Source organism: Gymnoscopelus microlampas (assembly GCF_963454915.1).
Source record: "Gymnoscopelus microlampas genome assembly, chromosome: 12".
In the NCBI taxonomy this organism is placed as follows: Eukaryota; Metazoa; Chordata; class Actinopteri; order Myctophiformes; family Myctophidae; genus Gymnoscopelus; species Gymnoscopelus microlampas.
The window spans coordinates 25,196,024-25,219,583 of NC_139949.1; the positions used below are offsets into that span (position 1 = coordinate 25,196,024).

General features: G+C 42.4%; 1 protein-coding gene across 1 annotated transcript in view; it reads left to right on the forward strand.

Moving 5' to 3' along the window:
- igsf9bb (immunoglobulin superfamily, member 9Bb) overlaps positions 1-23,560 on the forward strand; it is a gene marked incomplete at both ends in the record, with an annotated part of 133,310 nt that overhangs the window by 61,751 nt on the left and 47,999 nt on the right. Inside the window, 4 exons of the mRNA XM_084073498.1 lie at positions 1,290-1,441; positions 6,567-6,684; positions 10,150-10,291; positions 14,919-15,064. Coding sequence (XP_083929624.1) covers positions 1,290-1,441; positions 6,567-6,684; positions 10,150-10,291; positions 14,919-15,064 — 558 coding nt within the window. The remainder of the gene's footprint in view (positions 1-1,289; positions 1,442-6,566; positions 6,685-10,149; positions 10,292-14,918; positions 15,065-23,560) is intronic.

The window sequence follows — 23,560 nt, forward strand, 5'->3', positions numbered from 1 at the left end:
AACGTCTCAACAGAAAGTCCAATATGTTATATCCAGGTGCACATGGTCGGGTTCAGGCCTAGGTCTTTGAGCTTTGTGTCGAGTCTAGCTGGAACTAGTGTGTTTAAAGCCGAGCAGAAGTCCACAAACAGCATTCATACGTATCTGTTCTTACTCTCTCTCTTACTCATCCAAGTGAGTGAGGGCAGTGTGCTAAGCCGGAACCATTGCATCATCAGTGGCTCTGTTTTGGCTGTATGCAAACTGCCATGGATCCAGCGTTGTGGGCTAACACCGAGCAGATGTCATCTCTTACCAGCCTCTCAAGACACTTGCTGACGATTGTAGTGAGGGCGACAGTGATTGTGGCATGATGTGTTAGCATGCTCGGGAACTGGCACTCGGAATTTAGTGGTGGTCCTAGAATGGTAGTTGATCATCAAGAAAAGAATGATTGTATTGGACATACGGTAATTATAATACTACCAGTATGTGTTACTAATTTTTTTTGTTTAAGTTTGATAATTCTATGACTTCTGCTCATGACCAATTTGACATCCAATTGCATTACACAGGCGGTCAATGGACATTAGCCCTGTGTGTTTCTACTATGTGACATCCAATTAGCTACCTTTGCACCACCAACAAAACATGATATGTATCATATTCATTGTGGCAGCCTTCCATTTCATGACTACATGTAACCACAATAGATTCCTAATCTTTTCAGGGATTTTATACTACAGTAAACTATCAGTGGGTTAGTTGCTCATGTAGCAGCTACTGGTATGAAGCTGTACAATTCATATTGGTGCAAAGACAATGATAAAATTGGTATATATTTCTAGTAAAATTGAATTTTGTTCTTTTACATTGATAGAGTGAAGCTGGCTTCATTCTCTTTTCGTGAATTTCCATGAATTCAAGGCTTCATGGGTTGTGTAATTGATGGAAAATAAGTAATTTTTTGGGGTGAACTACTCTTTTAAGCTTAATTTATTCTCTGTTGTACGACAGCTATGCTCTGTATTGCTTGCCGACAAGAGCCGATGTACAAGCTTGTATATCAGCTCCTGTCGGCATTGCTCGGCAAGCAACGCAGTTGTACAACGGAGTACAAGGTACAGTCACACATGTGCGATGATAGGGCAGTGACCAACGCATGCTGAGGCATCAACCGCGTAAACGTGACGTGATTTTGCTTCGCAACAACAAGCTCCATAGAATGGAATTGAGCTGGAATGCAACTTTTTTTAGTCGCACGTGTGACCATATCCTTAACCAGGCTTTATTTTCTTATGACCCCTCAGCTCCCCCTACATTCACGGACACGCCAGCGCAATACGTAGAGGCCAAGGAAGGGGGCACCATCACTCTGACCTGCACGGCCTTTGGTAATCCCAAACCCTCAGTCAGCTGGCTGCGGGACAACAGACTTGTGGTCAACAGTGCCAAGTACAAGGTACACACTTTTGATATATTTGCTTGACTTACAGTGTATTGAAATGTTCTGAATTAATCCAATGAAAACAAACGCACAACAGAGTATACTGTATAACAATAGAAAGTAGACAAACTCTAGTTACAAACAGTTTGTATCTCTCTTGATTTGATGAGACGTTTTGGCCAACCTGCCTTATTCAGGATCAGAGAATTGAATTAAAACAGGTAGCACAATGCTATATGAACCACACCATAACACACCTGATGATAGACGGTTGAAGTGGCCTTCAGCCAATAAATCACTTTAAACAAACAGTGACAGGAATGTTACACATTACAAAAACACACCCTGAAATGTCAAAAGTTGATTTCCTTTTAATATATTTCTATATACAGGAACACCACAAGAACATGAAGTTATATTGACTAATGTTTATACTGGCATCTAAATGGCTTATAAATACAGTACTGTAACTTGATTCTTGAGCCTTGTGAGTAGAATTTACTTATTTGTTTTGTGCTTGGAACCTTTCTCTTTTACCTCATGAAATGAAATTATGCTTTGAATGAAGATCATTTAGAAATGTCGGTGTTTATACGCTATATAACACACATATATAGCACAGGTAACGTCTCAAAAGTATGGATTATGATTAGAAACTGTGCGGGAAGATTGAGACGAAAACAAGAGAGAGCAGAGCCAGAGTTACAGTAGCATATCCACTCTTAACTATTGACTGCTGCATGCGGATATGCCACCCACTCACTCATACTCGATCAATTATTCAAATGTCCCAGCTTTGTTCAAAGAAATGTTTTACATTTAAATAAGCCTTTCACAGTAGTTTCCCACTCAAAGTAACCACATTACAGTATATCATGGGTTTCTATTAACTGGTGTGCAAGTATACACTTTAAAAATATATATTTTTATCAACACAGAAATAAGTGTGTATACAGTAAAATGCAATTTTGGGGTCAACGAGGTCAACAATTTGTGCCATCCACCACCCACCTGCCTGGACCAGATCTATTGGCGTATTACAGCGATGCACCACATGCTCATCCATTGCTAATGTTAGCTCACTTCAATTGGTGGAGGCACATCCAGATCCAGGCAGATGACACAAACTTGCCTGTCTGTTTCACTTTCGTATGTATCCCTCAAGAAAGAAAATACATATTAGCTTGTTTTAATGCATTCTAACCCAAATGAGACAGTGGATAAATGCTTGTATTCAACAAAACTGTTGTTCATGACATGCAAGAAAATATGAAGGCATTATGTCCAAATACTGTAGGTTTCTACTTTATAAAAGGCTTACTGTTGTACATAGATGATTACACATACTGCCAAGTTATGTTTGGTTCATCGCCGGGCATAGTTGAACCATACTGTACGTTATTATTGAAAAAACATGCATAAACTTGCTGTATACGTGCATGACTATCTGTCAGAAAGACAGAGGGCTTGAAGTTAACAATGGAGCTAATCGACTTAAATGAGTAGTTCGCCCAAAACATTACTTATGTTTTATCAATTACACACCCCATGCAGCCTTGAATTCCTGGAGATATTTTAGTTTTTGTCGCATTCCCGAGCCAATAATTTGATGACCGGGTCATCGGTCAATAGGAGACTCAATAGGAGACTCTTTGAGTCGACTCCACCGGTTTAAAAAATCCATGAATTCAAGGCGTCATGCCATGGGGTGTGTAATTGATAGAAAATAAGTCATTTTTGGAGTGAACTACTCCTTTAAGGCTTTCAGGTAACCAATTCCACGTAACGTCTGCAGAGTATAACTAGCAAAGTGTGCTCCTTGGAGCGCAGAAAAATGTAATGCATAACAAGTATCCACACAATTTTAACATACTACAAGAACAACATGGGTACTCTCTCCTCCGCTTGAAGCTAATTAAATGAGCAGGGAGAATATGTGTTATGGGGTGGAGTTTGGGGTGGGAAAACCACGCTTCTTGATTATCCAATTATTCAAAAAAGCAATCGATAGAATAATCGCTAAGAAAAATAACTCTATAGTTGCAGCCCTATATTATTGTTTCATTACAGTGAGTTTGTGCGTACACAGAAATAAGACTGTACTGTAATTGTCTTGTTAAATTTAACTGGATCACACTGTTCGTTTTACACCTGTCAGATAGACCAGCTTTTTTGTTTGTTTGTTTGTTTGTTTAAAAAAAACGGGGGAAATTAATTTGTCTTGCATCACAAAATATATATTTTGTTGGAGATATCTGTGTATAGTTTGTAAAGTGTTGACTTTGAGTGTTGCCTTTCATTATACACAGTTCTAATGTACTTTGATAAATCTTTGCATATTTCACCCAAAACCATTATTACATTACATTATTATAGTATGTTGTTTGGAAAATAGGTCGAGAGATTTAAAGCAAATCAAGCGGGCACTATTCTCTCAAATTGGTTCCCATTATGGTGGAAAAGTGCTAGCTGCTGCTATGGTGTGATTGTTCTGCCTCAGAGGCTGCATGTGGAAACTACTGTACTTCATTTCATCATCATGACCCTCAGCTACACTCCCTCTATTATGTTCTTCAAAAAGACTTCTAATGACGTCATAATGTAATCTGACTTCAGTGTTTGCAACTTGCATTTTGGGATTCCTTTTGAAATCATTCATTCATGCTGATCTACAATCTACAAGATCTACAAGCTCAAAACACGTCGCTTCACTGCGTTTCGAGCTTGTGGATTTGCTACTTTTGATACTTTTGTGTGACGCTGTATGATCAAGTAGGGCAAAAAAGTTTGAATGTAGCCCGACAGCAACGATAATCACTATTAGTCCAGGGGCCAGGCCATATTTTGGTACCACCTAAGGTGACCGTAAAGTTTTTGTATTTTTGTCTTCCTACATGTCTCTAGTTTATATTTTGGTATGATAACCCTTCCAATCTTGTAGCTTAATGGCAGTTATCACTACCTACTGGCTAATGTATCCGGTAGGAGACACAAAGTAGAATCTTTGTGTCTCCTACACCCGGGCATCAAATTATTGCGACAAAAAACAAAATATATCCATGTATTCAAGGCTTCATAGGGTGTGCAATTGATAGAAAATAAATCATTTTTTGGGTGAACTCCTCCTTTAAGTTTCCCAGGGGGACTCTCTACCCATTCAGCTATGACCACCCTAGACCGAAGGAGGGTCAACTTTTACAAGCTTATGGAAAGCAGTCTTTTTGCAAACACCAAAAATCTGAGAAGTTATGAATTGCACACCCCATGAAGCCTTGAATACATGTATATATTTTGTTTTTTGTCGCAATAATTTGATGCCCGGGTGTAGGAGACACAAAGATTCTACTTTGTGTCTCCTACCGGATACATTAGCCAGTAGGTAGTGATAACTGCCATTAAGCTACAAGATTGGAAGGGTTATCATACCAAAATATAAACTAGAGACATGTAGGAAGACAAAAATACAAAAACTTTACAGTCACCTTAGGTGGTACCAATTTGTGAAAATATCAGTGTTGGCCCCTGGACTATATGACAATAATGGGTTTTGAACCATACCGTTGAATCTGTAAAAAATCGCACCCTGTGTGAAGGAAGCGGTGCCTTTGATGAGTGGCCTCCTGGTGGCGCTATAATAGGGCGGGGCGGGGCTTCAGCAATTAATGCTCGTCCCTATTGGTGGTGTAAGTCCACAAACCAAATTCGGACTGGGTGGCATGCTGCTAACTGGAGTTATGGCTGTTTGTAGCCCAGCCAATGACAATACAGAGGGGGCGGGGCTTCAGCAATTAAAGATTGTCCCTATTGGTGGTCTAAGTTAACGTGGTAAATGTGTATTTGGTAGCATGCTGCAAAGTGGATTTATGGCTGTTTAAAGCCCAGCCAATAGGAAGACAGAGGGGGCGGGGCTTACTACATTTCAGTTCGTCCCTATTGGTGGTCTGAGTCCACGTACCAAATTTGTACTCAGTAGCATGCTGTGAACTGGAGTTATGGCTGTTTAAAGCCCAGCCAATGGGAAGGCAGAGGGGGCGGGGCTTATGTAATTACAGTTGGTCCCTATTGGTGGTATTAGTTGGACTTGGTGGCGTATGCTGCAAACTGGAGTTATAGCTGTGTAAAGCGCTGTTTAAAGCCAGTGGCCTCCTGGTGGCGCTATAATAGGGCGGGGCGGGGCTTCAGCAATCAATGCTCGTCCCAATTGGTGGTGTAAGTCCACATACCAAATTTGGACTTGCTGGCATGCGAACTGGAGTTATAGCTGTGTAAAGCGCTGTTTAAAGCCAGTGGCCTCCTGGTGGCGCTATAATAGGGCGGGGCGGGGCTTCAGCAATCAATGCTCGTCCCAATTGGTGGTGTAAGTCCACATATCAAATTTGGACTTGCTGGCATGCTGCCAACTGGAGTTATAGCTGTTTAAAGCCCGTGCTCAAACGGACATCCGGGCTCAAACGGACATAACGGACAAACGGACATACGGACGGACATAGTCAAGAGTAGAGCGGCTGGCACCGCTAAAAATGCTATATTTGATTGGTTAATGACTGGTCTATTTGAGCAGGGAAATGACTGGTCTCTTTGAGCAGTGAAATGACTGGTCTCTTTGAGCAGGGAAATGACTGGTCTCTTTGAGCAGTGAAATGACTGGTCTCTTTGAGCAGTGAAAGTACTGTAGCCTACTGTATGAAACATGCTAGCATTTTTGCTGTATACTGCATTTTATTTTGGTTTGTGTACAATATCTGTACTGTTTACAGTATATTGAATGGCATCATCATGCTAATCATTAGTGCAAGAAGAAGATGGACAAATTATGCTGGATTTGCCACTGGTGGCGATAGTATGCATAGTATTAGTTTCTATATGATACAAACTGCAAATCTTTCTAGATTGCTGCACAATAATTTCATGCAAAGAATAGGTCACATTGGTCATGTTTGGTCACATTTATAGCTGAACTTTATTGATTATGCAGGTACTATGGTCCCCATCTTGTTAACATATTTGCATGTACAATATATCCCAATGTTTTGACATGGACTAAGCATTTCTCTTTTGATGTGGGTGTGTGTGTGTGTGTGTGTGTGTGTGTGTGTGTGTGTGTGTGTGTGTGTGTGTGCGTGTGCGCGCGCGTGCTCAGGTGTCTGACGGAAGCTTGACGATACTGTCCGTCAACCGCGAGGACCGTGGCGCGTACACCTGCCGGGCCATCAGCCTACAGGGAGAGGCCATTCACACCACACGCCTTCTGGTACAAGGTAACTCCCCCCTCAGCTGAAGTTCTTATAAACGGAAGCACCCCTGAAGGGGGAGGTATGTCATTACAGGAAACTCGTACAAAATTAAAATAGCAGTACGAGCACGTTGTGAGCTTGTATATCTACTATTTTAGAAACATTTGGAAAGTATAAGTTCTGAGTTCTGGGTTCCCCTTAGTCAGGTTTAGTACCACCTCCTGAGCAGAGCCCAAATTAGGTTCTGAGAGAATTGTATCTGAAACCAAGCCTTTAGTGAATGGAAACAAATCCAGAACCTGTGAATTACATTGCACAGCTCAGTTCATATAGTTCTTGTAGTTGAAAAGAGCCTATGTTCACAAAAAAAAAAACATAGCTTTCGTTATTTATAGTACAGTTAGTTCAGGCTAAACTTTCTGTTTGTGTCTTCGAATCACGATAAAGCACACCTCAGCCATGCTCAAATGAATGCCTCATCCCTTTAAATACCATATCACTGTGATACACTGATACAAACATGACAACACGTTTCCATGGTAAGGGATACGGAAACTCTAAGTGGAAGTGGAAATAACATAGTATACTTTATCATTTCTATTTATCGGTGTTACAATGAAACCCACATTTTCAAGGTTTTATAGAAAGAAAATATGACATTTTCGTATCTTAAACATGCATTTTTTTGCCAATTATTTGGGGGGCCTCTTGTGATACCCTCACGGCCCACCGGTGGGCCCCGGCCCACAGGTTGGGCATCGCTGCAGTAGATGCATGTGTAGCTGTTTACGCGCGGTCAGCAGTGTGTTCAGTACATGTACTGTACAGTGCACCTCAGTACCTGCAGTCGCTCCTCTGTCATAAATCAAACGTGGTGCTCTTTGTCGATCGGCGACAGATGAACCAGAGGTCACGTACTTTCACTTGCCACTGTATTAAAAACCAGGCCACAGTCAGCTTAGCTACTTGACCCATTATGTATAATTTACCGAGGGAGACAGATTAAAAGATGCCCTCCAGGAACTGAGCAGCACATCAGATGAGAGGCGACAGAGACAACAGCACTCAGCAGGGTCCGGATGATACACACACCAACACAAACAAACAGACACACACAGGCACACAAACATTTGCAAGCTCTCCCTCTCTTTCTGTCTGACCCCCCCCCCCCCCCCCCCCCCCCCGCCAAAACACACACACACACACACACACACACACACACACACACACACACACACTCTCTCATCCTGACCAGGCCGGGCCCTGGTTGCCCTGCTAATGGGTTTGGCAGATGGAAATGCTCTGTTAAAGGATCAGGCCCTTAGGCTCCAGATCAGAACTAACATATTGGGCTAGCAGTTTACAGCAACAACAATAGGTCTGTGTGTGTGTGTGTGTGTGTGTGTGTGTGTGTGTGTGTGTGTGTGTGTGTGTGTGTGTGTGTGTGTGTGTGTGTGTGTGTGTGTGTGTGTGTGTGTGTGTGTGTGTGTGTGTGTGTGTGTGTGTGTGTGTGTGTGTGTGTGTGTGTGTGTGTGTGTGTTTGTCATTGGGATGACCCAAAGGTTCAAGGACATAAAGAGGAGAGAAATATTCATTTTTTTGTGGACCTCTCTATGACAATTTTTGTGTTTATTTTTTCTGTGTATTTTAGGATTACATTCGTGGTGAAGGTCAGAGTTTGGCTTACAGATGTGTGTGGTGTGTTTGTGTGTCTTAACTGCATGCACGTGCGTGTGCACGTACACACATGTGCGCGTGCACACACACACACACACACACACACACACACAAAGATCCACAAATCCAGTAGCACAACAGACCCAGAGCATGCAAGTAGCTGATACACAGTTAAATCCTCAGCATTAATTTAAAGCTGTATTATGTATCTTTTTGTGTGTGATAGAAGGTTATGTCATGTTATGTCCAATCAGTATGGTAGAGTATGTTAATACAATATAACATATACACTATAGGTGGATGTATTTGGTCTCCCTGCATTTACTATAGATCTCGTGTCTGGTTTGACACAAGTTTGACACGATCATGTCTCATTGGCAAGATTTCAAAGGTCAGGGTTCAAATCTGGACCTACTGTACTGTATTTACTGTAAGTGCAGTACTCAAGTAAAAGTACTTTGTTAATGTCCACCACTGTCCATCTGGCACAGCAGGGTTAGGATAGGGTCAATACTGTCTCTAATCCTATGCTGAGTGCAAACTTTAGTGTCTGGTATCACCGGGGTCTGTGACCTCACTAAATGTTCTATCCGCTTCATATTGACTGTGTGTGTGTGTGTGTGTGTGTGTGTGTGTGTGTGTGTGTGTGTGTGTGTGTGTGTGTGTGTGTGCCTGTGTGCCTGTGTGCGTGCGTGCATGTGCCTGTGCACTGCAGACCAGCTAATTGCTGCAGTGTGCTTGGCAGCTGATGTGACGTGGTTGTATTGGAGTTATCTGTGATATGTGTCTGGTCAAAGACCTGCCCCCCCCCCCAGCTACAATTGCAATCCAACTATAAAGGTCCTTACACACCGGGGGCGATTTTTTCATGCGAATGATATGTTTTTTTTAAACCTTATAAAGTCAATGCAAGCTTCCACATCAGTTTCGCGGAGCGAAAAAAAATACATATCATTTTGGGTGTCTTATCATGAAAAAAGTTTGAGAACCACTAAGACATTTGTAGAATCCCCAGAAGCTGAGATTTGAGTTATAAATGTTCGCTCTTTTGTTTGCGCACATTTTCATAATAAATAGCAGATCTACAAGCTCGTAGCGCTATGAGCTTGTAGATCTGCTATTTTAGAATAGTCAAAGAAATCTAAAATGACGCAGATGTGTTCCCGGATTGAATGGGTTAATTGGTCGTCATCTGTTCTACCAGTATTGTGACTTTGTCAGTGCAGTCCACATTGGTACATTTATGAATCAGTTGAAATTCATTAACTACAGCCGCATAAAATGTATAATGTAACAGAGATAATGTTGTTTTAATAAACAAACAAACCCAGGGCTAAAATTTGGCTTCCTTCCAGTAAGAATGAAAGTTTGTCTCTGTAGCATGTTTAGGTTTGGTCTGGGTCCTGTCCAATCCCTGGGCAGCTAAATACATGTACGGTAACATTCATGCTTATCCTGTTGAGAGAATGTTGATCCCTGCTTTTTTATATTGCCATTTTTCTTTGTTTTGACAGAAAAGCAAGTTCATAGAAGGGTAGATAGATAACACACAATACAGACTCAAACTGGGAATATTTGTTTATTGTTTGGTCAAAGCACTTACCAGTCTATTACCAGTGTACCCTGGCTGCATCCTGCACGTCAACTCATGTTCAATGAGTTGTTCAACCATTAACCATTAGTTTACCATTAGTTCAACCATTAATTTCAATTACAATTTAAGCTCTTATATAGAGTGACTTAAACAATAAACAAGGTAATGAATCACTTATTCATTTAATCATTTCTCATCTTCTGTGTCCTTCACTGTAGGCCCCCCGTTCATCGTCTCCCCGCCAGAGAACATTACAGTCAACATCTCGCAGGACGCCTTCTTTACCTGCCAGGCAGAGGCGTACCCTGGAAACCTGACCTACACCTGGTTCTGGGAGGAGGACAACGTTTTCTTCAAGAAGTAAAGCTAGCATTGCTTTCATTATTGTCACTGGTGGATAAAGTGCTTGAGTCAAAGTTTATATAATATAATATAATGTATAATTTAATGATATATGAGCTAATATTCTGCAGTATTTAAAAGTACAGGCTTTTAAAAAGTATGTTTTATTTTTGATACCAATACATTGCTGTATTGTTTTCACGATGCAATTACAGAACCTTGTAATTCTCTAAAACTACCTAATGTACACACACTTCCTTGTGAAAATGTAGTCAAATCAACAAAAAGCTAGCCATTTGTAGTTTGTGGGCGGCAGTGGCTCAGGGGTAGAGTGGCTGGGTAGAGTGAACTGGACAGCCGCAAGGTTCCCAGTTCGATCCCGGGCTGGGGCGCTCCCCTAGAGTTAGTGTCGAAGTGTCCTTGAGCAAGACGCTGAACCCCTAATTGCTCCCGATGAGCAGGTTGGTGCCTTGCATGGTTTCCTCCGCCATCGGTGTATGAATGTGTGTGTGAATGGGTTAATGGCACAATCAATGTAAAGCGCTTCGGATAGAAGCGCTATATAAATGCACCATTTACCATTTACAGGCTTTTAAAAAGTATGTTTTATTTTTGATACCAATACATTGCTGTATTGTTTTCACGATGCAATTACAGAACCTTGTAATTCTCTAAAACTACCTAATGTACACACACTTCCTTGTGAAAATGTAGTCAAATCAACAAAAAGCTAGCCATTTGTAGTTTGTTCTTATAAAGCCCCTTAAAGCTCCCCTTAATGCTGCATTCTTTAAGTGAAAGTTTAAGTTTAATTCATTTGTTTTACTTTTATTTTAATTTATTATCAGAAAGGTCTATTATTTATGTGGAGAAAAAGTACTACAACAAAAGCAGAGGTACAATCATAAACTAGTCTTGTTTAGTCTCACAAAGTGTCCCATGGCTTAAACCCAACTTTTAAATTTAGTTTGGTTAGAACATGATGTCCAGCTTGTTCTCTGGATTTTCTGAAACGTCTGCCAGAACACACATCTTCCTCCAGAGCACAGGCCGTGACTTTCTCGCATTTTACACTTGGAAGCAGTTCGAACAGAGAAAATGCACTTGTCCCTTCTACTTATCTACAAAGTACCCCTTAGCCATAGCTACAAAAGCCTGCAGTTGGGTTATGTACAGTATACGGTACACACATTCCCAATATATCACATCACATCAGTGCATGCCTCATTGCACTGCTTTTGATGCAGAAAGGCTTGGCAGGGATGCACTTGAACCCACATGTACAGTACATGTAGGGCTGGGTTCACTGCATTCAAGGTTCTGACAGCTACAAACCATATGGTTTATGTGTGTTGCCTCTCCTGATTGAGAGAGGTACTGTAGCGATGATGTCTGTTTACAATAAAGGCCCATCTAGTGTCCAATCCGGTGCTCAAATAACTTTACTGACATTGTCAACCATTAAGTGTCCTACCCAATAAGTACATCTGTGTCATTTTAAGACTTCTTTGGCTATACAAAAATAGCAGCTTGTAGATTTGCTATTTTTGAAAAAAGATTGTGAAAATGTGGGGTCCAATGATTCTCAAGCCATGTGGTCAGGAGCCTATATTTCCTGTTTCTGTAGTGTGAGGTGGCAAGTACACCCTCTGGACATGCTAGATGCTAGTATGTCGCAGGTGTCGCACACACCTTTTTAGTGTTATGACTCGGCCAGGGATTTGACCCCTGACCTCCCAATCTCAGGATGGACAGTCTAACCAAAAGGCCACTGAGCTCGCATTCTACCGGATATCAGGGTTGAAATGTCCCAATGGAAAAGTGGAGAGACCACCTTCAGCAGATGTCCTAGTTGTATTATATTGATGCTTAAGTGGCTAAAAGGGATTTAACATACAATACATCTCATTCACAGTGGAGCAACGGTTCTCTCCAGAAACTTGGAGGAGACGTGCCTCCACATAATTTTCACTTATAGTGACTATAAGCTTAAATCCCAGAGCTCTACTCAAAACCCTAGAAAGATTGAAACTTGATGCCCTTTCTTTCAAGTCCCTTGATACTAACATCCTTTGTGGTATATATCTCCACACTGGCCTCAGAATGCCTCAGGATCCCCCTATTAGAAGTAGCTAATGTGGCCTGGGAAAGGGAACTGTTACCTCCAAGACCTGATTCCAGATAAGCAGTAGAGTAGAGGATGGATAGATGGACGGATGGACGGACTGACGGACTGTACATAGCAGAATCAGACATACTGTAGATCAGAGTTTTCAAAGTCGGGTCCGAAGGAGTCCAAATTGTGTTCAGTCTCTGAGTTGAAATAACACTGAGGATTTTATAGCATACTGTAGATTGTCCCAGGAATTTAAAAAAAAAGTTTTAAAAGACAGACCCTGTTCTATTCGGCTTGGACTTCGGACATACTGTACAAATTCCACATTGGAGGACTGGCCTAGTGTTGTAAGGACGTCAAAATATATTGCCTTCATCAGAGATGATGTAATCTTCTCCCCTTGCCTCTGCTTGTCACACACGCACACGCACACACACACACACACACACACACACACACACACACACACACACACACACACACACACACACACACACATACACATACACATACACACACACACACACACACACACACACACACAATCCAATTTGGAGCTGGCAAAGCGGGGAGGAAGGAGGAGAGTGGGGGAATGCAAAATGTCTGTTGCCTTGACTACTGGCAGTGACCGCACTGACCGGTCACCAGTAGACAGAGCCTAATGCCAGGTCTAAGACTAATAAGCTCATCCCATCTCTCACTCCCATCCAGACTGAACACACGTGCTGGAATGAATAGATACGTGCATGTTGTCTGTCTAAAGCCCCATTTATACGTCATCGTAGACGGAGCCACAGGCCAAAAATAGCCAATCTACTGTATAAGCCCACACCACGTCACTGATGCTGCGACACGTTGGGAGCTTCTGGACCTGCTATTTTTGGCCCGCGACGACATCGTACGATGGCCATAAATCTGGCAAACAGTTTGCAACTATTTCTCGTATTCATTGTCTCCGCCAGGCCGAAAGGCATGGCGAGAGAGTATGTTTTATCCTCCGTCCGTCCTTCCGTCCGTCCGTGTGTGTGTGTGTGTGTGTGTGTGTCCTGTCTGTGTGTTACCAGCTAATCTCCGGCACCGTTGGCCCGGTCGCTGCGAAACTGTGCACACCCACTCCCTGGATGCCAATTCAGAACCTCTGCCCCACATTTTTCACATGGGCCTGTTATAGCGCCACCAGGAGGCCGATTTGTGCAAAACCCATTTTTTCCCATTACACCTACAGCTTTTAACCAAACGTCATGCAAATCGGTACACAGTATCTCTATAGTCATGTGATCAACCCGGATCTGTCCGATTTCCCATATTGCATCCTCATTGGCTAAGGTTGGCTTCCAAAGTTTGCAGGATTGGTCCGTTTTGAACAAACTGCCTCCAATCATGAACGCAGCTTGCCATTTCCATAAAATTGCACACGCACATTCCCACTAGGCCGAGGAAGAAATGCCACTTGAACATATTCAAATCAGCCTCATGGTGGCGCTATAACTGGCCGATTTGCATTTTTAACTATAACTGCACCGATCTGCGTGAAACTTTGCACGCACACTCCCTAGAGGCCAAGGAAAAACATTGGACTGCATTTTTCACATCTGCTTTTTACAGCGCCACCAGGAGGCCGACTAATGTAAAATACATTTTTGGAGATTATTCCTTCAGATTCTGTCCAAAAAACACGCAAATTGGTACACTGCATCTCCATAGTCATGTGATTCTGATGGATCTGTCCGATATTTCATATTCCATCCTATTTGGCTTACAGTGGCTTCCAAAGTTTGCAGGATTGGTCAGTTTTAAACAAAATGCCTCAAAACATGAATGCAGTGTGCAATTTCCGTGAAAGTTTGCATGCAGATTCCCACTAGGCCGAGGAAGAAATGCCCCCCTTTTCAAATTCACATTGGCCTTTATAGCGCCACCAGCAGGTCTAATTTAGCAAAACACATTTTTGGAACAAAATGCCTCAAATCATGAATGCAGTGTCCCATTGAAAGTCCTAAGAAGAAATGCCACCCTTTTCACATTGGCCTATTATAGCGCCACCAGGAGGCCACAATAACCTACCTGACCTGGCGGAGACCTGTGCTCCGAGGAGCACTTTTTCTAGTTTATCTATTTATTTATTTATTTAACTAAATGATACTGCGTTTTGGTATAGTCTTGAAACAGTAGCCTAATGCAGCAGAGTTTTGTGCAGATATTTCTCTGCATATAGTGTGTCTGTACATATTAATTTAGCATACAGTGTTTTACCTACAGTATTAGTCACTTGTACAAAGTCACACATGAAAGTCAACGTATTACCAGAGTCAACTGTTTCTTTATTGATATGTTTGATTTCAAACACAGTGCACCATGTTAAAATCTCCGAAACCCTGACGAACTTCACCCAGTATGTGACCTTTATTAGAAGAGAATAAGACCACCCCGTCTGCCAAAGTTTTCATAATTTACAAATATTTTCCTGCCAATGTAGCTTATCTGGAATTTGACATGAACTATTCCTTCTCCTCTCTTCTCCCTCCGCAGTGACTTAAAGCGCAGAGTCAGTATTCTTATCGACGGTTCCCTCATTGTCGCCCAAGCCAAGCCTGAGGATGCTGGGAAATACACTTGCAGCCCTAGTAACAGCCTGGGTCAGACGCCGTCTGCCTCTGCCTACCTGACAGTGCAACGTGAGTATGCCATAGAGTTCAAAATAATAGAGAGGTAAGGACAAATCCCCGCCCATTCACTTGTACGGAGTTGCTCACCCAGCGCATACTCCCTTTTCACCCCCGTCTTCCTAGTTGGGAATTGTGACGGGCGGGGCCCACTGTATTTGGGGCCTATGTGACGCATTTTGCGCCACTCTGCGAGTCGTCTCGCATGTGCTGTAGAGTCACCGCCGTGCGCAAGCTCGTGAGTCGAGCCCATTGGTCGAAACCGTTTCTGCTCATTCATATGTCTGGCCCCAGGCGTAATAAGCTGCAGTACCTATGAATAGCCACCATGTCCAATGCGGTTCACTGCTCCTTCTCGGTTCTGGGGGCTTGAAGTATGCCCACTGCCTTTCACAAACAAGCAGTGGTGGAAGAAGTACTTAGATTTGTTTACTTAAAGCTGCACTGCATGTAACTTTCCTGTTCTACCTCTGATTTGAACCCGGGTCTCCTTAAAAAAAGAAAAGAAAATAGCACTGAGCTAATAGCAACGTGATGCATTGTAGAGACGCTTTTTTCAGAAAAGAGAATTGGGAAAAAGGCGGGGCTGAGTATAGACCCCTGGGGGGCTCCGGTCAACAAGTATATAGGGTTTAAGTGATTAAGGAAGCGTGAGAAGAGAAATAACCCTGCTGAAATAACCAAATGTCCCAAATGCCCAAACTAAAGGCCAAGTAAATCTGAAACAATGGAGAGTCATGCGTGTAAATGGTCAAATTACCAATTCATACATCTCTTTAACTACTCTCTCCACTGACCACACTTATACGCATCTACACTACATTTTCACTACAATTACCTCATTACTCTCAGCAACAATTGGTTAATGGGACAGCTGAGTGTGTTACTACTTTATGTTACTGTATATCCCTTTTAGCAAATCACACAAACCACATTTCATCACGTTGTTAGCAAACAGTACATTTGATGCAGGATGAACTGCATTGAAATGTGTGTAACAGATGGGTTTCCAATACAGGTATCTTTAGGCAGAACTTAAAGTTTTTAAATATACCTGTGTGATCTTACAATATTTCTTATTACAAACCCCTTTCCTGCAGCAAATCAGTTTTCCGCAAAACTAAACAGTCTTTACAGACTTTCTGTTGTCTTTCTGCCTCAGCAGCTGGTTCAGTTTATCTAAAGTTCTTCCTTCCGTACACCTCATCTTCTGTGTCTGTGCAACGCTCACACAGTGAGCGATAAACCACAATACCAGGTCAGATGTTCGGTCAGTGCTTCTGGTCTCTGTTGGGACTGAAAGGCCTTTTCCCCTGGGTTCTTTGTTGTCTCCGGACACAGTGGGTCTTCACCTAGTCACTGGAGGAGGTTTTCGGGGTGGCAAATAGCATCATATATTTTACTCTGGAGTCTGGACCAAACCCTGCTTGCTTTCATACTCCACAGATCCTGACAAAATAACAATATGGAAACTTTCCAAACTCATCCATTATGTATTTAGTTACAGCTTGACTTGACTTCTCTGTGATATATGTGCCTTTCTACCAAAGTTTACCCGGACGTTTTGTTTTGTTGTGTTGAAGATCGTTTGTTCCAAACCTAGGCTTCCACCGTCACTTGCCGTGCAATATCCCTGTCTAAATGTCAAGTGTGCTCGTTAGACTCTATCGTTTCAGCAGTGCTGTTAGAGGAGGTGTTGTAGCTCACGCTCTTCTATCTTTAAACCCCTATAGCATCAATGATTGATGTACAGTACTGTAGTGCTATCCTCACTGCCTTTATTACCATACCTCTCAAACTAGTTCCATGTTCTAATCATTAGATTGACCTAACTCTAACCAAATTGGGCCGTTAAATGAACACTCAGGATTTTACTGTGTACACGATCTTCACTAACGGCGTCTTTTACATGCCACCTTGGCCTTCTTTCTTGTCCGGTCTTGGACATTACTGTATCTCAGAACATTACCAGAAGAGTATGTGGAGTAAAATCATTTCAGTGTATCCCCGGCACTGTGGGATTGATTTGAGCATTCCGCCTCCAGGCCAATTCTGTTCTTTCAGCCAAGCAACTACATTAGTCTGTGCCCTAATCCCATCCATTCCAAACCCGGATACATCCATTTGCTTTCTCAAATATGTATGCACATGGGCAAACACAGGATACACAGGTTGGTACATGCAAATGCTTTCCCCATGTCTGTCTTCGTCTCTCTCTGTCTTTCCCTGTCTCTCACTCTCCAATTTCCTACTTCTGTGCAAATAGACAGACTGTACACATGAAAGAAAATAGATTTTTTTCACACAAGTTTATTGTATTGTAATCCTCATATTCGTTGCCATCTCCTCATTCTAATCGCTCATGAATTGCTCCATTAACTCCAAATGGAAAACTAGTAATCAATCACTCCACCTGCCTTTTTTTTTCTTCTATTATTAAGGTTTCGAGGCCAATAGGCTCGAAGCCTTATTACATCTGTACACTTTCATGATCTTCCGCCGGTTTTGCCAGTTCTGGCCTAACCGCCTGGTCACTTCTTATGAAATTCGGCAATATGGTAGAGGGCTATGCCAAACGGCGAAAACCCGAAACTCACAACCATTGGCCAAAGGGTGGCGCTGTAGCACTCAATTGAAATATGCCAACTTTGAACAGGTACAGCTCATGCCCTGTTCGACCTACAGCCATGAAACTTCGATACACACATGCGTCTCCTCATGCCTAACAACTTTCACTGTTTGACTTTTGACCTCTGACCTTTAGATCTCCCACCATTTCGAATTCTATGAAAAGCAGTAAAAAGCAGTAAAAAAATCACTTCTCCTGGGATTTATGAGCAATCTGTACGAAACTGTATACACATGAACTTTGGACCAATGCCGACAAACGTAACTTAGCGGATTTTCCATAAGTGAAAACGTTAAGCTTTTATAAGCCAATGAAAATTGCAGCTTTTTTTAAATTATTCATCTGCCCCTAACACATACATGCAGACTCACATTTGTTTGACACTTTGCAATATTGTAGAGGGTCCTTCCAAGTATCACTGAAACCAATCTTACTCCAATTGGTCAAAGGGGGGCGCTATAGCAATTTTTTGAAAATGCAAACTTTAAACAGGCAAAAGTCATGCCTCGTTTGGCCGACAGCCGTTAAACCTGCTTACACATGTGCCTTGACTCATGAGGAACACATGTATCACTTTGACCAGTAAGCTCTGCCCTTAGATTGTCTGCAATTTTGAGCAGTTTGAAAAACATTTAAATCCAGGATTTCTGAGCAATTTGCATGAAACTGTGTCAAATACATGTTTGAGGCCCTTTTTCACAGGTTCAGGTGTGTTGGTTCAATAGCTTGATCGCTTAATCATCTGCCTTGAAACCATAGGGTAGCCGGTTCGAATCCCACCTCAGGTAGACTTAATTATAATTGCATTGCACACAACATGACTATACCAATGAATACATGTGCAATTGTTAAAGATGACGAGAAATGCATACATGAAAGTAGTTCTTTTCAATGTATGACGTACTTCATTCGCGCTTTTGTTTTGTTTTGTTGGATTCTCCCTTTTCACTGTCTAAGGCTGTGTATTGGATAGCTCCACCAGTAGAGTGTGAGTCTCATGTGCCGAAGGTCCCTGGTTCGAATCCCACTTATTACAGTTCACATTTAAATTGCATTGTACAAAACATGACCCTGTTAATTCAGACAAGTGCAATGTTTAGACAATAACACGAAATGCTTTTGAGAGTAGTTTTTTTTTATGTATGACATACTTTCTTGTGAAAATAGCCGATCTACAATCTCACACCTTTCTAGATAGCAACGCGTTGTGAGCTTGTAGATCGACTATTTTCCACTAGTTTCCATTCCGAAATATATTGAGCAGTTTGAAAAACATTTAAACCAAGGATTTCTGAGCAATTTGCGTGAAAGTGTGTCATGTGTGTGAACTCCCTTTTCACTAGTACAGGTCTGTTGGCCCAATGGCTTAATCATCTGCCTTGAAACCACAGGGTTCCTGGTTCGAATCCCACGTCATGTAGAATTCATTATAATTGCATTGCACACAACATGACTGTATCAATGAATGCATGTGCAATTGTTAACCAGTAAACTCCGCCCTTAGATTGTCTGCAATTTTGAGCAGTTTGAAAAACATTTAAATCCAGTATTTCTGAGCAATTTGCGTGAAAGTGTGTCATGTGTGTGAACTCCCTTTTCATCAGTTCGGGTCTGTTGGCCCAATGGCTTAATCATCTGCCTTGATACCAGAGCGTCGCCGGTTCAAATCTCACCTCATGCAGACCTCAACTCAATTGCATTACACACAACATGACTGTATCAATGAATAAACATGCAATTGTTAAATGAAACGCTTATTGAGAGTACTTGTTTTCAATGTATGATGTACTTCATTAGGTTTCGAGAGCCTATCAGGCTTCGAACCCTATTACATCTCTACACTTTCATTATTATTCTTCCGCCGTTTTTGCCAGTTCTGGCCTAACCGCCTGGTCACTTCTTATGAAATTCGGCAATATGGTAGAGGGCTATGCCAAACGGCGAAAACCCGAAACTCACAACCATTGGCCAAAGGGTGGCGCTGTAGCACTCAATTGAAAATGCCAACTTTGAACAGGTACAGCTCATGCCCTGTTCGACCTACAGCCATGAAACTTCGATACACACATGCGTCTCCTCATGCCTAACAACTTTCACTGTTTGACTTTTGACCTCTGACCTTTAGATCTCCCACCATTTCGAATTCTATGAAAAGCAGTAAAAAGCAGTAAAAATCCTACTCCTCCTGGGATTTATGAGCAATCTGTACGAAACTGTATACACATGAACTTTGGACCAATGCCGACAGACGTAACCAAGCGGATTTTCCATAAGTGAAAACGTTAAGCTTTTATAAGCCAATGAAAATTGCAGCTTTATTTTAATTTTTCATCTGCCCCTAACACATACATGCAGACTCACATTTGTTTGACACTTTGCAATATTGTAGAGGGTCCTTCCAAGTATCACTGAAACCAATCTTACTCCAATTGGTCAAAGGGGGGCGCTATAGCAATTTTTTGAAAATGCAAACTTTAAACAGGCAAAAGTCATGCCTCGTTTGGCCGACAGCCGTTAAACCTGCTTACACATGTGCCTTGACTCATGAGGAACACATGTATCACTTTGACCAGTAAGCTCTGCCCTTAGATTGTCTGCAATTTTGAGCAGTTTGAAAAACATTTAAATCCAGGATTTCTGAGCAATTTGCATGAAACTGTGTCAAATACATGTTTGAGGCCCTTTTTCACAGGTTCAGGTGTGTTGGTTCAATAGCTTGATCGCTTAATCATCTGCCTTGAAACCATAGGGTAGCCGGTTCGAATCCCACCTCAGGTAGACTTAATTATAATTGCATTGCACACAACATGACTATATCAATGAATACATGTGCAATTGTTAAAGATGACGAGAAATGCATACTTGAAAGTAGTTATTTTCAATGTATGACGTACTTCATTCGCGCTTTTGTTTTGTTTTGTTGGATTCTCCCTTTTCACTGTCTAAGGCTGTGTATTGGATAGCTCCACCGGTAGAGTGTGAGTCTCATGTGCCGAAGGTCCCTGGTTCAAATCCCACTTATTACAGTTCACATTTAAATTGCATTGTACAAAACATGACCCTGTTAATTCAGACATGTGCAATGTTTAGACAATAACACGAAATGCTTTTGAGAGTAATTGTTTTTTATGTATGACATACTTTCTTGTGAAAATAGCCGATCTACAATCTCACACCTTTTTAGATAGCAACGCGTTGTGAGCTTGTAGATCGACTATTTTCCACTAGTTTCCATTCCGAAATATATTGAGCAGTTTGAAAAACATTTAAACCAAGGATTTCTGAGCAATTTGCGTGAAAGTGTGTCATGTGTGTGAACTCCCTTTTCACTAGTACAGGTCTGTTGGCCCAATGGCTTAATCATCTGCCTTGAAACCACAGGGTTCCTGGTTCGAATCCTACGTCATGTAGAATTCATTATAATTGCATTGCACACAACATGACTGTATCAATGAATGCATGTGCAATTGTTAACCAGTAAACTCCGCCCTTAGATTGTCTGCAATTTTGAGCAGTTTGAAAAACATTTAAATCCAGTATTTCTGAGCAATTTGCGTGAAAGTGTGTCATGTGTGTGAACTCCCTTTTCATCAGTTCGGGTCTGTTGGCCCAATGGCTTAATCATCTGTCTTGATACCAGAGGGTCGCCGGTTCAAATCTCACCTCATGCAGACCTCAACTCAATTGCATTGCACACAACATGACTGTATCAATGAATAAACATGCAATTGTTAAATGAAACGCCTATTGAGAGTAGTCGTTTTCAATGTATGATGTACTTCATTCCCTCTTTTGTTTTGTTTTGTTGGATTCTCCCTTCTCACTGACCAAGGCTGTGGATTGAATAGCTTGATCAATACAGTGTTAGTCTCATGTGCCAAAGGTCCACGGTTCAAACCCCACTCGTCACAGTTTACATTTAAATTGCATTATACAAAACATGACCCTGTTAATTCAGACATGTGCACTTTGCGCTCTCTCTCTCTCTCTCTCTCTCTCTCTCTCTCTCTCTCTCTCTCTCTCTCTCTCTCTCTGCCTGTCTGTCACTGTCTGCCAGTCTGCCACTCTGTCACTGTCACTCTGTCACTCTGTCACAGTCTGTCTGTCTGCCACTCTGTCACTGTCTGTCTGTCTGTCTGCCAGTCTGCCACTCTGTCACTGTCTGTCTGTCTGTCTGTCTGCCAGTCTGCCACTCTGTCACAGTCTGTCTGTCTGTCTGCCAGTCTGCCACTCTGTCACTGTCTGTCTGTCTATCTGCCAGTCTGCCAGTCTGCCACAGTCTGTCTGTCTGCCAGTCTGCCAGTCTGCCACTCTGTCACTGTCTGTCTGTCTGCCAGTCTGCCACTGTCACAGTCTGTCTGTTTGTCTGTCTGCCACTCTGTCACAGTCTGCCAGTCTGCCAGTCTGTCACAGTCTGCCAGTCTGCCACTCTGTCACTGTCTGTCTGTCTGTCTGCCAGTCTGCCAGTCTGCCATAGTCTGTCTGTCTGCCAGTCTGCCAGTCTGCCACAGTCTGTCACAGTCTGCCAGTCTGCCAGTCTGCCACTCTGTCACAGTCTGCCAGTCTGCCAGTCTGCCACTCTGTCAAAGTCTGCCAGTCTGCCAGTCTGCCAGTCTGTCAAAGTCTGCCAGTCTGCCAGTCTGCCACTCTTGTCACAGTCTGCCAGTCTGCCATTATTCTCGAAACCGCTAATTGCTGCTTGCAGCTATATTTTCTATTATTATTATTATTTTGAAACTTTTCAAAGACAGCTTTGAGAATTAACACTGATGACTGGTGAGACGAGACCGTCTGCTGGCAGTAGTCAAGGCAACAGACATTTTGCATTCCCTTGCTTTCCACTCCGCTCTGCATCAGATTGTACGCGTGTGTGTGTGTGTGCGTGCGTGCGTGCGTGCGTGCGTGCGTGCGTGCGTGCGTGCGTGCGTGTGTGTCGTGTGTGACGAGCAGAGGTGGGTACCACCAGTCGTGAGAGAGTGAGGGAGGGTGATGTGAAAGAAGAGGGATTACATCATCGCTGTGAAAGCGTGACACTTCTCTTTTGCAGACTGCAGAGGGCTCTCTCTCTCTCTTTCTCTCCCTGTCTCTCTCTCTCTCCCCTTCCATCTGCCCCTCTGCCTTTCACAAATTTCATCCAATTGTTTCATCTTCTAATCGTCCTCTTTTAGCTTCCTCCATTCCTCGCCTCTCTTGTACTCTCACTTTTTCCTCAGTTTTTTTCTCCATTAATAGCTCTCATATATTTTCTTGCCGTGTCCCCCTAGGTTTTTCTTTCTTTCTTTCTTGCTTTTCTTTCTTTCTTTCTTTCTTTCTTTCCATCCCTCACTCTCCTTCCATCTCTCTCTCGCTCGCTCACTCGCTCTCTCTCTCTCTCTCTCTCTCTCTCTCTCTCTCTCTCTCTCTCCTTGTCTCCCTGAAGTGCATGCCAGTGAAGAACTTCCCTCCAGCATATTGCAGTGGGAACCAGAATGGTGTGAGAGATAGCGCTCTCTGTGAGCTATATTTAGAAACTTGGCTGATGTTCCTGTCTATGTGCTGTGCTGTGTCGTTCCTCTGGGTTTCTGCATGGCAGAAAACTGTTGGATCGTCGATTAAGACTTCAGGACATCAGCAGCAAGCTGTGCCCGTGTGTGTGCGTGTGCGTGTGCATCGTGCGTGTGTGCGCAGTGTAAAGTTGTGTTGGTACAGCACATTCATTCATTCATTCATTCAGTCACATCAATCACGGCCATATTCTCTACTAATCCGAACTTTCAATTCCTGTATGCACTCAGGATCTTATCGTTGTGAGCAGCTATGAGAGGATTGATTTGTTTTTAGTTTTTGATTAAAAAATGTTGTGCTTTGTTTCCAGTCCTCTTTTTATCTTCCTGATGACA